Source organism: Pygocentrus nattereri, chromosome 4 (genome assembly GCF_015220715.1).
Source record: "Pygocentrus nattereri isolate fPygNat1 chromosome 4, fPygNat1.pri, whole genome shotgun sequence".
Taxonomy (NCBI): Eukaryota; Metazoa; Chordata; class Actinopteri; order Characiformes; family Serrasalmidae; genus Pygocentrus; species Pygocentrus nattereri.
The window spans coordinates 2,460,819-2,479,053 of NC_051214.1; the positions used below are offsets into that span (position 1 = coordinate 2,460,819).

An 18,235-nucleotide genomic window follows, 5' to 3' on the forward strand; every position below is an offset into this window, starting at 1 on the left:
GTTCGAGTGGAATATCCGCAAAGGTCTCCGAGCATTAACCTCGCTCAGTCACATCCTGTGTGGTTGCAGCGAGGACCCTTTTGAGAGGAAAGTGGGTGTGGGTGTGTGTGTGTAGGGGGGTCCTAATAAAAGTAAGAGAAATGTTCCTTCACTCCGAAGCTCGTATCAGGCAAGAGAGGCTTTTAATTCCAGTACCGTTCCCTAATTGCTCCTAAACGAGTTCCTGCTGTGCGGAATTGTCGCGCTCAAATGGAGCTTTCAAGCTGCAAATGCCCTGAAAGTGAGAAAAGGGAACAGGAGGGTTCTCCTGTGGCGCATTTTGATGCTCCTCGCAACTGGTAAATCATAACTACTAGGTATTAGCATCCAGGTGGTAAATTTATCATGTGATCTTAACATAATGTTCTGACCACCTCCTTGTTTCTGCGCTCCTTGTCCACTTTATCAGCTCCACTTACTGTATAGCTGCACTCTGTAGTTCTACAGTTACAGACTGTAGTCCATCTGTTTCTCTGATACTCTGTTACCCTGTTCTTCAGTGGTCAGGACCCCCATGGACCCTCACAGAGCAGGTACTGTTTGGGTGGTGGTGTGTTAGTGTGTGTTGTGCTGGTCTGAGTGGATCAGACACAGCAGTTCTGCTGGAGTTTTTAAGCGCCTGTCGCTGCTGGACTGAGAACCAAAAATATCCAGCCAGCAGTGTCCTGTGAGCAGCGTCCTGTGACCACTGATGAAGGACTAGAGGATGACCAGCACAAACTGTGCAGCAGCAGATGAGCTGTCGTCTCTGACTTTACATCTACAAGGTGGACCGACAAGGTAGGCGTGTCTAATAGAGTGGACAGTGAGTGGACACAGTGTTTAAAAACTCCAGCAGCACTGCTGCGTCTGATCCACTCACACCAGCGCAACATACACTAACGCACCACCACCACGTCAGTGTCATTGCAGTGCTGAGAATCACCCACCACCCAAATAGTACCTGCTCTGTGAGGGGGAAGAAGAGAGGGACTGAGAGGGACACAGAGTTATAAGGAGAAACTCTCTAAGAACATGAAGAAAAAACATCAAGCAGAAACAAAACTCAAAAGTAGAAGAACCAGTGAGAGGAACCAAGACTGAAAAGCAGAATCTCCATAAGATCATGATGAAGAACCACTGAGGGGAACCATGACTCAAAAGTAGAAGAACCAGTGAGAAGGACCAAGACTGAAAAGCAGAATCTCCATAAGATCATGACGAAGAACCACTGAGGGGAACCATGACTCAAAAGTAGAAGAACCAGTGAGAGGAACCAAGTCTAAAAAGGAGACGAATCGGTGAGAGGAACCACGACTCAAAAGTAGAAGAACCAGTGAGAAGGACCAAGACTGAAAAGCAGAATCTCCATAAGAACATGACGAAGAACCACTGAGGGGCACCAAGACTCAAAAAGAGAAACTCACCAAGATGAACCAAACTTCTTTTGGGCTGAATCAGTTTAAGTGACAATTAGAACAAGTTTAAAGGAAGAATGCGGAACATCTCAGTCGGGAGCAGTAAAGATTCGCTATTGTGCTGTCCAAACATATTCGCTCCTCCGGTTCCATCAAATACATCAAGAGCCGTGTTTGCTGTATGAGCGCCGATGATATGAATGCGTGTCCTTCAAATATTTTGGTAGCTCCACAATTCACCATGTAAGGCATGCATGAGTGAACAAAGAGGTAAAGTTAAATAGAGCTTCTTCAGGAGAAGCTTGTGCTTCACATACAAACATAGATGGGTGGACATCCAGAACGGCCTTCGCGTGGGCTATTGATTCAAGTGATGGGATTTACAATGGGTCTCATTTTCTGTGGAATATATATGAAGCATTTGGAATGTCAACCGAACAAACCCTCTGCAGCCTTTCTCTATGAAACATCTTGGTAACGCGCTCATTTGCGGCCTCTTCGCCGAAGCTTCCCAGCATATCTTCTCTTTCAACACCACGACGTTGAATGATTGGAGTTGGAAATTGATTTTTCATGCTTGCAATTAGCAAAGTATCTATTTTGTTTGATTGCAGTGCAGGTTTGGAATGATTCAGATATCAGCACGGTCGCATTTTATATTAAGTGTCTCTAATGACTGTGTAGTTACACGTGAACAGCGAGTCGCTGCTGTCGGATCAAAACCTCGTATCTCATTAATGGTAATTTTACAGGAGAGGGAAAAAACATACTTTGCTTTTAATGTAAGTCAATGGAACCGGAATTATTTCCACATACTTTTGGGCCATTTCTGTTGGTCTGTTCATCAAGAGATTTATAGACAATGTGAAGGCCGACATGTGTTTTCAAATGACGTCAAAAACTGAAAATCGACAAAAGTCGAGAGGCGAGGTTTTGTTCCGCCAGCGGCGATAGGCAACAACACTGTGACGACTGATGGCTTGGTCACTGTTACAGACGGATTACAGAAGCGCAGCCTATGTAATTACACATGTGGGGGCAGTCGTGGGCTGGAGGTCAGGGAACCGGCCCTGTGACCGGAAGGTCGCCGGTTCGATCCCCAGAGCCGACAGTGCACGACTGAGGTGTCCTTGAGCAAGACACCTAACCCCCAACTGCTCCCCGGGCGCTGTGGATTGGGCTGCCCAACGCTCCGGGCAAGTGTGCTCACTGCCCCCTAGTGTGTGTGTTCACTAGTGTGTATGTGGTGTTTCACTTCACGGATGGGTTAAAGGTGGCGGTGAAATTTCCCCATTGTGGGTCTAATAAGGGTCACTTAATCTTAAACTTATGTGTATGAACTTCAGTTTTCCCTTCTACACAGGAACCTTGCTGTAGTGCAGTGTTAATGCACTTTAAAATAATCGGACAGCTCCTGTGTAGTTGTTGTGTAGGTACTGTGTAATAATGGGGTGGTAATATAGCTTTTATATAGTAATGCATTGGGGTAATGTAACACATTTAACTGGTTTAAAGCTCAAACTGGTTACAGTGTCTCAGCAACAGCAACATAAACACTAGCGAAATGTTAGGAAAGCTGGCAGATACAGTGTAAGCAAAGTCAATGTAACTTAATACAGACTTCCTTTTACTGCTGAAAACAAAAACCTGAAAAAACTGCAGATCCAGTCTGATTACAGATGTCATTTCATTTATTACCCCTGTGTAATCACATGAGAGAGAATAGGCTGCTCCAACTATTAAGAATACACTTGTGTAATGACATGAGCTGTGTTTCTGTAATCCGTCTATAACCGCGGCTGCATCATCAGTAGTTACTCTGTTGTATGTCACTGCTGTCTGAACATGTTAACTTTACAGGAGAAGGAAAAAACACACTTTACTTTTAATGAAAGTCAATGGAACCAGAATTTCAAAGTATTTTTGGTCCATTCACCACGAAATTTACACACGATATAAGGAACAACAGGCTTTTTCAAATTCTCTCAAAAACTGAAAAATGATAAAAAATGGAGATACGAGGTTTTGATTTGACAGCAGCGACATGATGTTCGTCTGTAACTATATAACACAGTTATTAGAGACTACAATGAAAAGCAGGCCCAGCATTCAGTATTCAGTTCAGTATTTACCATAAGTCAGTTCAGGGCTGTTCAGTATTCACCATAAGTCAGTTCAGGGCTGTTCAGTATTTACCATAAGTCAGTTCAGGGCTGTTCAGTATTCACCATAAGTCAGTTCAGGGCTGTTCAGTATTTACCATAAGTCAGTTCAGGGCTGTTCAGTATTTACCATAAGTCAGTTCAGGGCTGTTCAGTATTTACCATAAGTCAGTTCAGGGCTGTTCAGTATTCACCATAAGTCAGTTCAGGGCTGTTCAGTATTTACCATAAGTCAGTTCAGGGCTGTTCAGTATTTACCATAAGTCAGTTCAGGGCTGTTCAGTATTTACCATAAGTCAGTTCAGGGCTGTTCAGTATTCACCATAAGTCAGTTCAGGGCTGTTCAGTATTCACCATAAGTCAGTTCAGGGCTGTTCAGTATTCACCATAAGTCAGTTCAGGGCTGTTCAGTATTCACCATAAGTCAGTTCAGGGCTGTTCAGTATTCACCATAAGTCAGTTCAGGGCTGTTCAGTATTCACCATAAGTCAGTTCAGGGCTGTTCAGTATTTACCATAAGTCAGTTCAGGGCTGTTCAGTATTCACCATAAGTCAGTTCAGGGCTGTTCAGTATTCACCATAAGTCAGTTCAGGGCTGTTCAGTATTCACCATAAGTCAGTTCAGGGCTGTTCAGTATTCACCATAAGTCAGTTCAGGGCTGTTCAGTATTTACCATAAGTCAGTTCAGGGCTGTTCAGTATTCACCATAAGTCAGTTCAGGGCTGTTCAGTATTTACCATAAGTCAGTTCAGGGCTGTTCAGTATTCACCATAAGTCAGTTCAGGGCTGTTCAGTATTCACCATAAGTCAGTTCAGGGCTGTTCAGTATTCACCATAAGTCAGTTCAGGGCTGTTCAGTATTTACCATAAGTCAGTTCAGGGCTGTTGCCTCACTGAAAGCTGGAGATGTTTAAATTGGTTATGAATAAATCATCTCTGGATTTCTGTTCACTGTGTTTTTTTATCAGTTTATTACAATCTTTCCACAATATTTATTGGTATTGTTCCACTACAAATACAGCAGCGGTCTTGGTTGGACCTTGTTGTGTGAATGAAGGTTTGAAAAGAACTGGGTAACAAAACAAACTGAAAGATAAAACATTCAGAAGAAAGCAGTGGTGAGGAAGTGCTCAAACAGCAGCTCGTCTGCTGCCCTGGGAGGGAGGGGGAGAAGTGCACAGCATGTTTTAGTGAACGCAGGCCTGGCGCTGTTGTTTTTGGTCGTGTTGTTTTGTGAGTACTGCAGGGTGAACATAGTTTAGGCCTCTTTCACCCATACGAGCTTAAGCAACGCACCAGAGTGACTGATACATCCACAGTAACAGCATAGACGCTCGCTTATCCTCGCCGGTTCTCAGGGCAAAGGTTTATACAGCGTCTGCAGTCCTGCTGGAAAATGACTTTTGTGGGGCTACAGTTAGTTTTATACATCATTTTGTTGAGGCACCTTTGGGTTCAGGCAGAATTTTGTCAGGTTCTAGTTGAATTCAGACAAATGTTTGTGGGGCTTTTACAGACAAGCTTTCATAGATTCCTTTGTTCTTCTTGAGAACAAATGAGGACACAGATGTAGCTTTGAGTTTGTTTTCAAACATTTGCTCATCCTGTTGAAGGTCCATCACAATTTCCTGCGATCATTCATTCTCCAGACTAATCCAGAAATGTGTTTTTTTTTGTTGTTCTGTGTTTTTCTCCATAAACCTCTCCCTGTACAGACATAAACTCGGCCAGAAAGTTCCTGAAGCCATCTGTTAACCTCTGGCTGCCACTGTCTGGACATTTGAAAGCTTTAGAACTGAAACCTTCAATGTTCGGCATGATTTTCTGTTATGTGTGTGAAATCTGTGAGTGCATGTAAGGAGTTCCATCATCTCTCTCAGAAGTTGTTCTGCAGATTTGCAGGAACATCTGGCTCAACAGCTGGGAGTGATTTTTGAGAGCAAACTCTGTGTTCTCTGAATCAGACCAGAAACGTTCTCTCTCTCTTCTCCACACACACCCTATTACTGCTCACTGTGTCCCCCTGCGCTCTCTCAACATTCGCTAGGATGTGTTTTCCTAAATCAGCCCTAAACCAGGCTCAGGAAGTCCACGGGACAGCAGTATGGAATGGAAGGAGGAATGTTATACTCCTCTTTTTCCTTTCAGCTTCTCATGGGAGACAAAGTCGTGTGCCCTATTCCGGTTTTCTCGACTTCCCCCACATCAGACAGCTCAGGAAGTGTTTCCATCCACCTCAAAAGAAACCAAATCAAGCTGTTCTGCTTTAGTCTTAGAGGTCTTTAGGGAAAACAAGGCCTGCTTGGTTTTGACTTTGACTCTCTTGCCCAGTCTAGAAACCACATGCGGCTCATATTTATCACATTTCTCAGAATACCAGTGCTGATTCTCACCAGTGCCTCCCCGTCCCAGTCCTAGACTGTCCCTGTGCTGCATAGGTTAGTTTTCCCACTGCTTCACTTGGTTCATGGAGGTTACTCAGCTGTGGAAAATCAGCAAATATACATTATATGGCTAAATGTATGTGGACACCCCCCTAACTACTGAGTCCAGGTGTTTCAGCCACACCCATTGCTAACAGGTGGATAAATTTAAGAACATAGCCTTGCAGTCTCGATACACAGACACTGGCAGTAGAAAGCGTTGAACTGATGAGCTCAGTGACTTTAAATATGGTAATGTCATAGGACGCCGCCTCTGGCACAAGTCAGTATGTGAAGTTTCTGTGCTGCTAGATCTGCCCCAGACAACTGTAAGTGCTATTACTGTGAAATAGAAGCGTCTAGGAGCAACAGCAGCTCAGCCACGAAGCGGTAGACCAGTCAAACTCACAAACCACAGAGTGCTGAAGCGCACCGTGCCTGTACTCTGTTGAACAAGCTCACATGGGTGCATTGCACAGGTGTCCACATACTTATGCTCATGCATTCCCACCTGTCCTGCAATTTAGTGTTTTATCTGCTTTACATTCATACATTTGGCAGATGCTCTTATCCAGTGTGACTTACAGTTTAATAAGGTTTATAGAGTTTGCTGAATGTAATGTTGGGAGTCTTGCCCAAAGACTCTCATTGGTATAGGGTGCAATGCTTGCCAGGGCAGGAAATTGAGCTGCAGTCATAAGCGAACCCACCTTCCCAGCTCACTTTCATGAGGGGTTTGGGAATATTACAAGGATTTTTTCTACAGTTCAGCTGTGGAGATTAATCCTAGCAAAAAAAGCAAAAAGGTTTCTATACAGTACCAACAAAGGGGGCAATTTAGCACGTCCAATTGGCCTGACTGCATGTCTTTGGACTGTGGGAGGAAACCGGAGAACCCGGAGGAAACCCACGCAGACACGGGGAGAACATGCAGACTCCACACAGAGATCACGCCGGTCACGGAATCGAACCCAGGCCCTCCTCGTGTTGAGGCGACAGCACTACCCGCCACGCCACCGGGCCGCCCTTACCAGTGTTCAACGCTCAGTAAATAAATGAATTCATTAATAATAATAATTGCATTGAAGACCTTCTATCAGGGTGATTAGCAGTAGGTTATGGCTGTCAAACCATATAACGATGGAATATTAGGTGTTAAAATATGGAAAGTTTGGTCATTAAGAATGTCATGATATGAAAGTACACGTGCACTATTGTGTGTGCAGGTTTGTTCCCGGCTGTGCTGAACTTGGCATCCATGGCTAAAATCACCACTAACGCCACGTGTGGAGAGAAGAAACCGGAAATGTTCTGTAAACTGGTGGAGCACGTCCCGGGACAGCCGGTCCGAAACCCGCAGTGCCGAGTGTGCAACCTGCAGAGTGACAGACCATACGGTAAACACACAAACACTGTCATATTGAACTGAATCTCTGTTTTATTCCACTGTTATTTTTGGTAGTAATGGTAACACACCATAACTGCATTAATAAGGTGTTATATGGTATACAGAAGATCTTAAAATACCAGGTATAACTGCTCATAAGTAGTTATAATGCCATGTACAACACAACTATATATGACTTCATAAGATCAGACTCCATAACGCATTATAATATCTGTTTATATGAACATTGTAGACACTAATAATCACAACTACAGCACTTGATGCAGCTTAATTTCTGAAGGAGGTCAAAACACTGCAGACTTCAGCACACTGCGTATGTATCTTATATGTCATATATACAGTCAGTGTGTATATATCATACGTGTCATATATACAGTCAATGAGTGTATATATAATATATGACATGCATACAGTCAATTGGTGTATGCATGAACTATATATACACAATCAGTGAATGTACGCTATATCAATGAGTGTATATTTCATATTTATCATATATACAGTGTATATAGTGTATATATCATGTTCCATCATTCACAGAAATGATCTTTATGAATCGGGTGTTCGCTTCAGAATCTATGCATTTAACATAAGCTGACATAAGCTTTGATCATATATATATATCATTACTTTTAAACCCTTATTCAGTGCTTATGAAGTCCCTGTGTCGGCCGCCTTCAGATAAAGTCTCCCCCAGTAATTTAACACACAGATTTGGTCCTGATTCACACACACGAGTGCACATACACACACATGCACGCATGCATAAGTATGTGCACCCCCTCTACACATACTTGCACAGGCGCTGACAACAAGCTGTGCGTGTAATCAATTTGTGATGCGCTCATCAAAGGCCATTTCAGCCCATACATCTGAGCATTCCAAAAATCAATGGCCATCGCACACACACACACACACACGCACGCACGCACGCACACACACACACACACACGCACGCACGCACGCACACACACACACACACACACGCACACACACGCACACACACACACACGCTCACACACACACACACACACACGCACGCACGCACACACACACACACGCACACACGCACACACACACACACGCACACACACACCCCCACACACACCCCCACACACACCCACACACACACACACACGCACGCACGCACACACACACACACACACGCACACACACACACACACACGCTCACACACACACACACACACACACACACACGCACGCACGCACGCACACACACACGCTCACACACACACACACACACACACACACGCACGCACGCACACACACACACACGCGCACACACACACACGCTCACACACACACACGCACACACACACACGCACGCACGCACGCACGCACACACGCACACACGCACACACACACACACGCACACACACACCCCCACACACACCCCCACACACACCCACACACACCCACACACACACACACACACACACACACACACACACACACACGCACACACACACACGCGCACACACACCCCCACACACACCCCCACACACACCCACACACACACACACACACCTAATGAGAAAAAGCTGAATAGTGTCTGATTTATGCTTGCATGCCCATGTGCTGCATATCTAGAGCATATGAGTGCTCTACATAATGCCCCCCTGCCCCTCCAAGCCCCCATTTCTCCAGTGCAGCACACACATGCCATGCCCAGTTTTACACACACATATGTTCTCTTCCGCTGCCACACACCTCCTCGATGATCATAGCAAGCTGTCTTATCATAGTATGACTTCTCATGGATATGTTAGTATTTATTTTTGGCTTCACGTTTATTTGAAACTAATTTTTATGTATTTCTTTTATTTTTGTGCAGTTTTCAGTGACGCTTTCTTTTACAGTCCCTTAAGTTCTAGGTATTAACGAGTTCAGAGCAAGGTACAAACATCAAAGAATTAGCTGATTATTTTTGGGTAACATGATAATAAAAAATCAAGGCAGTCCAACAAGTTCTAGATATGAACTGGGCAAGTGTGTCGTACAAACATCACAGTACTGTCTAACTTTTTGGATATGAAATAATGGGTATATATATAATGTAAAAAAAGATTGTACATTGGAGATTTTCCAACAACTCTGATCAAATCTGAGAGTTTTCCATCAATGCTCATGAAATCTGAGACAGTTTTCCATAACTCACTGATCAAATCTGAGACAGTTTTCCATCAACTCTCATGAAATCTGAGACAGTTTTCCATAAGTCACTGATCAAATCTGAGACAGTATTCCATAACTCACTCATCAAATCTGAGACAGTTTTCCATCAACTTGCATGAAAATCTGAGATAGTTTTCCATCAACTCACTGTTCAAATCTGAGACAGTTTTCCATCAACTCTTGTGAAATCTGAGATAGTTTTCCATAACTCACTGATCAAATCTGAGACAGTTTTCCATCAACTCTCATGAAATCTGAGACAGTTTTCCATAACTCACTGATCAAATCTGAGACAGTTTTCCATCAACTCTCATGAAATCTGAGACAGTTTTCCATAATTCACTCATCAAATCTGAGACAGTTTTCCATCAACTCTCATGAAATCTGAGACAGTTTTCCATAATTCACTGATCAAATCTGAGACAGTTTTCCATCAACTCTCATGAAATCTGAGACAGTTTTCCATAATTCACTCATCAAATCTGAGACAGTTTTCCATCAACTCTCATGAAATCTGAGACAGTTTTCCATAATTCACTCATCAAATCTGAGACAGTTTTCCATCAACTCTCATGAAATCTGAGACAGTTTTCCATAATTCACTCTTCAAATCTGAGACAGTTTTCCATCAACTCTCATGAAATCTGAGACAGTTTTCCATAATTCACTCATCAAATCTGAGACAGTTTTCCATCAACTCTCATGAAATCTGAGACAGTTTTCCATAATTCACTCATCAAATCTGAGACGGTTTTCCATCAACTCTCATGAAATCTGAGATAGTTTTCCATAACTCACTGATCAAATCTGAGACAGTTTTCCATCAACTCTCATGAAATCTGAGATAGTTTTCCATAACTCACTGATCAAATCTGAGACACCTTTCAGTAATCTAATTCATCAAATCTGAGATGATTCTCCATAATCTTGCTCAAGTCTGAGATCATTCGCCATAATCCCACTCATCCCACCTGAGACGCTCATGAAAGGGTATAATAATCCCGGAGAGTGAGCGTGCCTTGTTTTACGTTTAAGTGTATATTGCTCGCATATTGTTTTCACAATGCGGCGCTCATTAGTGAACATTCACTGGGCAACAGCTGGCGAGAAAAAAGGGTGATTTTTATTCTAGTTACATGTGACAAATCAGTCCTGAACCTCCACACATTCAGAGTAATGAGTCAGACGCGGTGTCTCAGATCATTGTTCAAACAGAAAAGCTTTCAGGCACGTATTCGTGCCCTCACCCACCTGCACAGCGCCGGAGAGGATGATTACTATAACATCTAATTAGAAGAAATTACAGCGAGAGAGAGAGAGAGAGAGAGAGAGACAGAGAGAGAGAGAGAGAGAGAGACAGATATAGAGCGAGAGAGAGAGAGAGAGAGAGAGAGAGAGACAGAGACAGATATAGAGCGAGAGAGAGAGAGAGAGAGAGAGAGAGAGAGAGAGAGACAGAGACAGATATAGAGCGAGGGAGAGAGAGAGAGAGAGAGAGAGAGAGACAGAGACAGATATAGAGCGAGAGAGAGAGAGAGAGAGAGAGAGAGAGAGAGACAGAGACAGATGTAGAGCGAGAGAGAGAGAGAGAGAGAGAGAGAGAGAGAGAGAGAGAGAGAGAGAGAGACAGAGACAGATATAGAGCGAGGGAGAGAGAGAGAGAGAGAGAGAGAGAGAGAGAGAGAGACAGATATAGAGCGAGAGAGAGAGAGAGAGAGAGAGAGAGAGAGAGAGAGAGAGACAGAGACAGATATAGAGCGAGAGAGAGAGAGAGAGAGAGAGAGAGAGAGAGAGAGAGAGAGAGAGAGACAGAGACAGATATAGAGCGAGAGAGAGAGAGAGAGAGAGAGAGAGAGAGAGAGAGAGAGAGAGAGAGAGAGAGAGAGAGACAGAGAGAGAGAGAGAGAGAGAGAGAGAGAGAGAGAGACAGAGACAGATATAGAGCGAGGGAGAGAGAGAGAGAGAGAGAGACAGAGACAGATATAGAGCGAGAGAGAGAGAGAGAGAGACAGAGACAGATATAGAGCGAGGGAGAGAGAGAGAGAGAGAGAGACAGAGACAGATATAGAGCGAGAGAGAGAGAGAGAGAGAGAGAGAGAGACAGAGACAGATATAGAGCGAGAGATGACTGTTAACCAACTTATTTAATGAAAGTAAAAATCTCTCTCATAAATTAAAAATCGAAAATATCCTTTGAAACGGAACGATTAAGGAGACAGCTTTAATCTTCTCTTTTGCTCCCTGATTAATAAGCCAGTGGTAACGAGGGAGGGGGCGTCTCTGATTGAGGTTGATATTGTCAGGCTCTAATGCCATTAGAGAGAAAGTGCGCACACGCGTCGCCAATTATAAAATTCACCTCTCCGTTCATCCCGACAGCTGTACTTAGAAAAAGAGACATTAGTCAGACTCTTTATGAAGCCTGTATTCATTCACGCTATCACAAATACACTCATAACTCTTTATAGCATGGTAATGAAACTGTGTAAGCATGCTTAGAAACACAAAGAATCCCTCATAAGACTGTAATTATGCGTTACGGTTCATTCTTATGATTTACAAATATATAATAACACAGGTTTTGCTAGTTATTATGTGGTTTAATAGGATAATGACCTATACTAGGATTATAATAAGGCAAATAGCCACAAGAGGCTGTGGGTCACTGCAGTTGTATCACAGGAAAGGGTGTTATTAGGCACCTAACCCTAACCCCGTGATAAAACCGCAGCAAGGTGATGTTACTTTGCTCAGACAATCAAATCTTCAGACTGTTTTATATCTTTTGATCTGTTTTATAAAACGCCTTTAGTTCATTCTATCAATGATAAAAACGCATTGTAGTCATTTAAAATGCCATCTCTGATTTCTTCAAGTGAAACGATGCCATTTTTTTTTTTGGTTATAACTAAATTATAACGCATATTAAGTTTATTTCTGTAATGGGAAGTGGAGTTTTTTATTTTTTTTATTCCAAAATCATTTCAAAAGCACAGATACACAGCTTTCATCCTCTTAACATCTCAGACGTCTAAGAAGGAATACAATCATTTGAACAGGTGTTCGTTGGCGATGTCCAAATATGACCAGACTACATGAGTTGTACCTAATTAGCCTTGCAGGACAAGCTGACCCTGGCATAATAAAAGACATATTACAGAGCAGAGCGCACACTGACCGACATGAACAGCACAACATTTAACATATAACAACTTTTGCTTTTCATCATCTTCAGTACTCAGTATCATTAAAAGATTCTGAGAATCTGGAGAAATCTCTGTCTGTGAGGGACGAGGCTGAACACCAGTCTCTGCTGGCTGTGATCTTTGGGCCCTCAGGCAGCACTGCATTAAAACAGACGTGATTCTGTAGTGGAAATCACTGCATGGTCTTCTGAAAATCTTTGTCTATGCAAACAGTTAGTTGCTGCATCCACAAATGCAAGTTAAAACTCTAAAATGCAATGAATAAAAGAAGATCCAGAAACGCTGCCACCTTCTCTGGGCCTCAGCTCATTTAAAATGGTCTGAGGGGAAGTGGAAATGTGTCCTGTGATCCGACGAATCAACATTTGAAATTCTTTTTGGAAATCATGGACACTGTGTCCTCTGGGCTAAAGACCACTCAAAGACCACCAAAAACCGCTTGTTATCAGTACACAGTTCGAGCCAGTATTCATGGTGGTTTAGGGGGGCAGCAGTGCACATCAGTGCATGTGCAAATCTGTGAAGGCACCATTAACGCTGAATGATAGATCCATGTTTTAGCAACATATGCTGCCATCCAGACAACGTCTTTTTCAGAGAAGGCCTCGATTATTTCAACAAGACAAGGTAAAACCACATTCTGCACATATTAAAACAGCATGGCTCTATATTAAAAGAGTCCAGGCGCTAAACTGACCTGCCTGCAGTCCAGACCGGTCACCACTGATAACACTTTCAGAGCTACAGCAGTTGCTGGCATCAAATACCAAATAGGCAAATATTTTCTCCAAAAACGATTAAATTTCTCAGTTTCAACACGTGATTTGTTGTCTTTGTAGCATTTTCCATTAGAATATGGTTTACATGATTTGCACATGATTGCATTTTATTTTTATTTACATCCAACACAGCGTCCCAACTTTAACGGAAACGGGGTTCTAGAATGTTCACCGCAATTTGCAGTGTTCCAGAATGTTTTCCCCTTTCACACTGTTCTGGAATGTCCTCCCAAACTCAGCCCCAGAATGTTCCTAGTTCCTAGAATACCCTCCACTGTTTACACTCTTCTAGAACGCACTTCTACTGATGCTGTTCTAAAGCGATCTCCCATTCTAGAATGTTCTCAGTTTACAATGTTCTGGAGTGTTCCCCTCTCACACTGTCCTAGAATGTTCTACTCATTCACCCTGTTGTCTGTCTGAAGCTGCTGCCTTTGCTGGTGTTCAGTGGCATCATGTTGGGTTGTTCCGGTTGTCAGCTCCGTTTCTGGGCCAGCTTTGTGTTCTTGGTGTTCAGCGGTGTTTGTTTATTCTGGAAGAACGTTTGTGAGGAACAGTGAAATACAGTAAACATGCAGAGATAACTACACTGAAGCAGCTCATCTGTATGCGATAGTAAAAAGGCATTGTTGCAGGATAATGGCACATAATCTGTCCTCTCACTCGCACGGCGTCGGCTGATCCTGGGTGTAAACTCTCCCTGACCCCATCTTTAGGAACGCTTATTAGATTTTCTGTAATGGAAATTAGAGCAGAAATGGGTCGCCACTACAGTTCGTTTGAACCTCGGTTTCGCCTCTGAGCTACAGATTTCCTTTTAGTTGATGAGGAAGGGGAAAAATGGCAGGATATTACTTGAGAATAAGAAACAAGCAGCCTTGGGGATGAAGGAAGGATTTAGAAAATAGCAGATTTGTTGATAGAAAGTGCCTGTTTTCCTCCGTTTTTCCATTAAGTGCCTCTCAGACACCCCCAATCCCTCCTCCGTCCGTCTGTGCCTGAGAACGAGAGCTGATAGGACTCTAACTGATCTCCAAAAGACGCTCACTTCACTCGTTTCTCCCCCGGCTGGCCGGCCGCTGCTCCGCTCCCTCGCCGCTTGAGAATCCGTGATAAGAGTCGGCAACTCTCCTCCAAAAAGGTCATTGCGATAAGTTCTGAGGTAGCATGCCAAAACAACGGCAGTGAATACACAAACCTTTTCTCTTCGCCGAGCTCTTATGATGCCATCCTCCGTGTTGTGTTTCTTTATATTCACGTGTTCTTCTTGTTCCACCTTTTGTTTGGTCTGCAGAGCGGCACCCCATCGATTACGCCATCGACGGAACCAACAAGTGGTGGCAGAGTCCCAGCATAAAGAACGGAATGGAGTACCACTATGTCACCGTCACACTGGACCTTCAGCAGGTACGAGCACAAGGCCTGATTTATTGTGCAACCCAGTATTCATTCAGTCTAATGAGAAACTGTAGAACGGACTCGGTTTATATCACAATACCTACATTTAGAGCCGGTTATTCATTCAGCCTAATGAGAAACTGTAGAACAGACTCAGTTTATATCACAATACCTACATTTAGAGTCGGTTATTCATTCAGCCTAATGAGAAACTGTAGAACGGACTCGGTTTATATCACAATACCTACATTTAGAGCCGGTCATTCATTCAGTCTAATGAGAAACTGTAGAACGGACTCGGTTTATATCACAATACCTACATTTAGAGTCGGTCATTCATTCAGTCTAATGAGAAACTGTAGAACGGACTCGGTTTATATCACAATACCTACATTTAGAGTCGGTTATTCATTCAGTCTAATGAGAAACTGTAGAACGGACTCGGTTTATATCACAATACCTACATTTAGAGTCGGTTATTCATTCAGTCTAATGAGAAACTGTAGAACAGACTCGGTTTATATCACAATACCTACATTTAGAGTCGGTTATTCATTCAGCCTAATGAGAAACTGTAGAACAGACTCGGTTTATATCACAATACCTACATTTAGAGTCGGTTATTCATTCAGTCTAATGAGAAACTGTAGAACAGACTCGGTTTATATCACAATACCTACATTTAGAGTCGGTTATTCATTCAGCCTAATGAGAAACTGTAGAACGGACTCGGTTTATATCACAATACCTACATTTAGAGTCGGTTATTCATTCAGTCTAATGAGAAACTGTAGAACGGACTCAGTTTATATCACAATACCTACATTTAGAGTCGGTTATTCATTCAGTCTAATGAGAAACTGTAGAACGGACTCGGTTTATATCACAATACCTACATTTAGAGTCGGTTATTCATTCAGCCTAACGAGAAACTGTAGAACAGACTCGGTTTATATCACAATACCTACATTTAGAGCCGGTTATTCATTCAGTCTAATGAGAAACTGTAGAACGGACTCGGTTTATATCACAATACCTACATTTAGAGTCGGTTATTCATTCAGTCTAATGAGAAACTGTAGAACAGACTCGGTTTATATCACAATACCTACATTTAGAGTCGGTTATTCATTCAGTCTAATGAGAAACTGTAGAACGGACTCGGTTTATATCACAATACCTACATTTAGAGTCGGTTATTCATTCAGTCTAATGAGAAACTGTAGAACAGACTCGGTTTATATCACAATACCTACATTTAGAGTCGGTTATTCATTCAGCCTAATGAGAAACTGTAGAACGGACTCGGTTTATATCACAATACCTACATTTAGAGCCGGTTATTCATTCAGTCTAATGAGAAACTGTAGAACGGACTCGGTTTATATCACAATACCTACATTTAGAGCCGGTTATTCATTCAGCCTAATGAGAAACTGTAGAACGGACTCGGTTTATATCACAATACCTACATTTAGAGTCGGTTATTCATTCAGCCTAATGAGAAACTGTAGAACGGACTCGGTTTATATCACAATACCTACATTTAGAGCCGGTTATTCATTCAGCCTAATGAGAAACTGTAGAACGGACTCGGTTTATATCACAATACCTACATTTAGAGTCGGTTATTCATTCAGTCTAATGAGAAACTGTAGAACGGACTCGGTTTATATCACAATACCTACATTTAGAGCCGGTTATTCATTCAGCCTAATGAGAAACTGTAGAACGGACTCGGTTTATATCACAATACCTACATTTAGAGTCGGTTATTCATTCAGCCTAATGAGAAACTGTAGAACGGACTCGGTTTATATCACAATACCTACATTTAGAGTCGGTTATTCATTCAGGCTAATGAGAAACTGTAGAACAGACTTGGTTTATATCACAATACCTACATTTAGAGCCGGTTATTCATTCAGTCTAATGAGAAACTGTAGAACAGACTCGGTTTATATCACAATACCTACATTTAGAGTCGGTTATTCATTCAGGCTAATGAGAAACTGTAGAACGGACTCGGTTTATATCACAATACCTACATTTAGAGTCGGTTATTCATTCAGTCTAATGAGAAACTGTAGAACAGACTCGGTTTATATCACAATACCTACATTTAGAGTCGGTTATTCATTCAGTCTAATGAGAAACTGTAGAACGGACTCGGTTTATATCACAATACCTACATTTAGAGTCGGTTATTCATTCAGTCTAATGAGAAACTGTAGAACCGACTCGGTTTATATCACAATACCTACATTTAGAGTCGGTTATTCATTCAGCCTAACGAGAAACTGTAGAACCGACTCGGTTTATATCACAATACCTACATTTAGAGTCGGTTATTCATTCAGCCTAATGAGAAACTGTAGAACAGACTCGGTTTATATCACAATACCTACATTTAGAGCCGGTTGTTCATTCAGTCTAATGAGAAACTGTAGAACAGACTCGGTTTATATCACAATACCTACATTTAGAGTCGGTTATTCATTCAGCCTAATGAGAAACTGTAGAACAGACTCGGTTTATATCACAATACCTACATTTAGAGTCGGTTATTCATTCAGTCTAATGAGAAACTGTAGAACAGACTCGGTTTATATCACAATACCTACATTTAGAGTCGGTTATTCATTCAGTCTAATGAGAAACTGTAGAACGGACTCGGTTTATATCACAATACCTACATTTAGAGTCGGTTATTCATTCAGTCTAATGAGAAACTGTAGAACAGACTCGGTTTATATCACAATACCTACATTTAGAGTCGGTTATTCATTCAGCCTAATGAGAAACTGTAGAACAGACTCGGTTTATATCACAATACCTACATTTAGAGTCGGTTATTCATTCAGTCTAATGAGAAACTGTAGAACAGACTCGGTTTATATCACAATACCTACATTTAGAGCCGGTTATTCATTCAGCCTAATGAGAAACTGTAGAACAGACTCGGTTTATATCACAATACCTACATTTAGAGCCGGTTATTCATTCAGCCTAATGAGAAACTGTAGAACAGACTCGGTTTATATCACAATACCTACATTTAGAGCCGGTTATTCATTCAGTCTAATGAGAAACTGTAGAACGGACTCGGTTTATATCACAATACCTACATTTAGAGTCGGTTATTCATTCAGCCTAATGAGAAACTGTAGAACAGACTCGGTTTATATCACAATACCTACATTTAGAGTCGGTTATTCATTCAGTC

At 42.2% G+C, this 18,235-nt stretch overlaps 1 protein-coding gene across 1 annotated transcript in view; it reads left to right on the top strand.

Moving 5' to 3' along the window:
- lama2 (laminin, alpha 2) overlaps positions 1-18,235 on the top strand; it is a 268,929-nt gene that overhangs the window by 43,278 nt on the left and 207,416 nt on the right. Inside the window, exons 2-3 of the mRNA XM_037537821.1 lie at positions 7,249-7,419; positions 14,906-15,018. Of these exons, the coding sequence (XP_037393718.1) occupies positions 7,249-7,419; positions 14,906-15,018 (284 nt within the window). The remainder of the gene's footprint in view (positions 1-7,248; positions 7,420-14,905; positions 15,019-18,235) is intronic.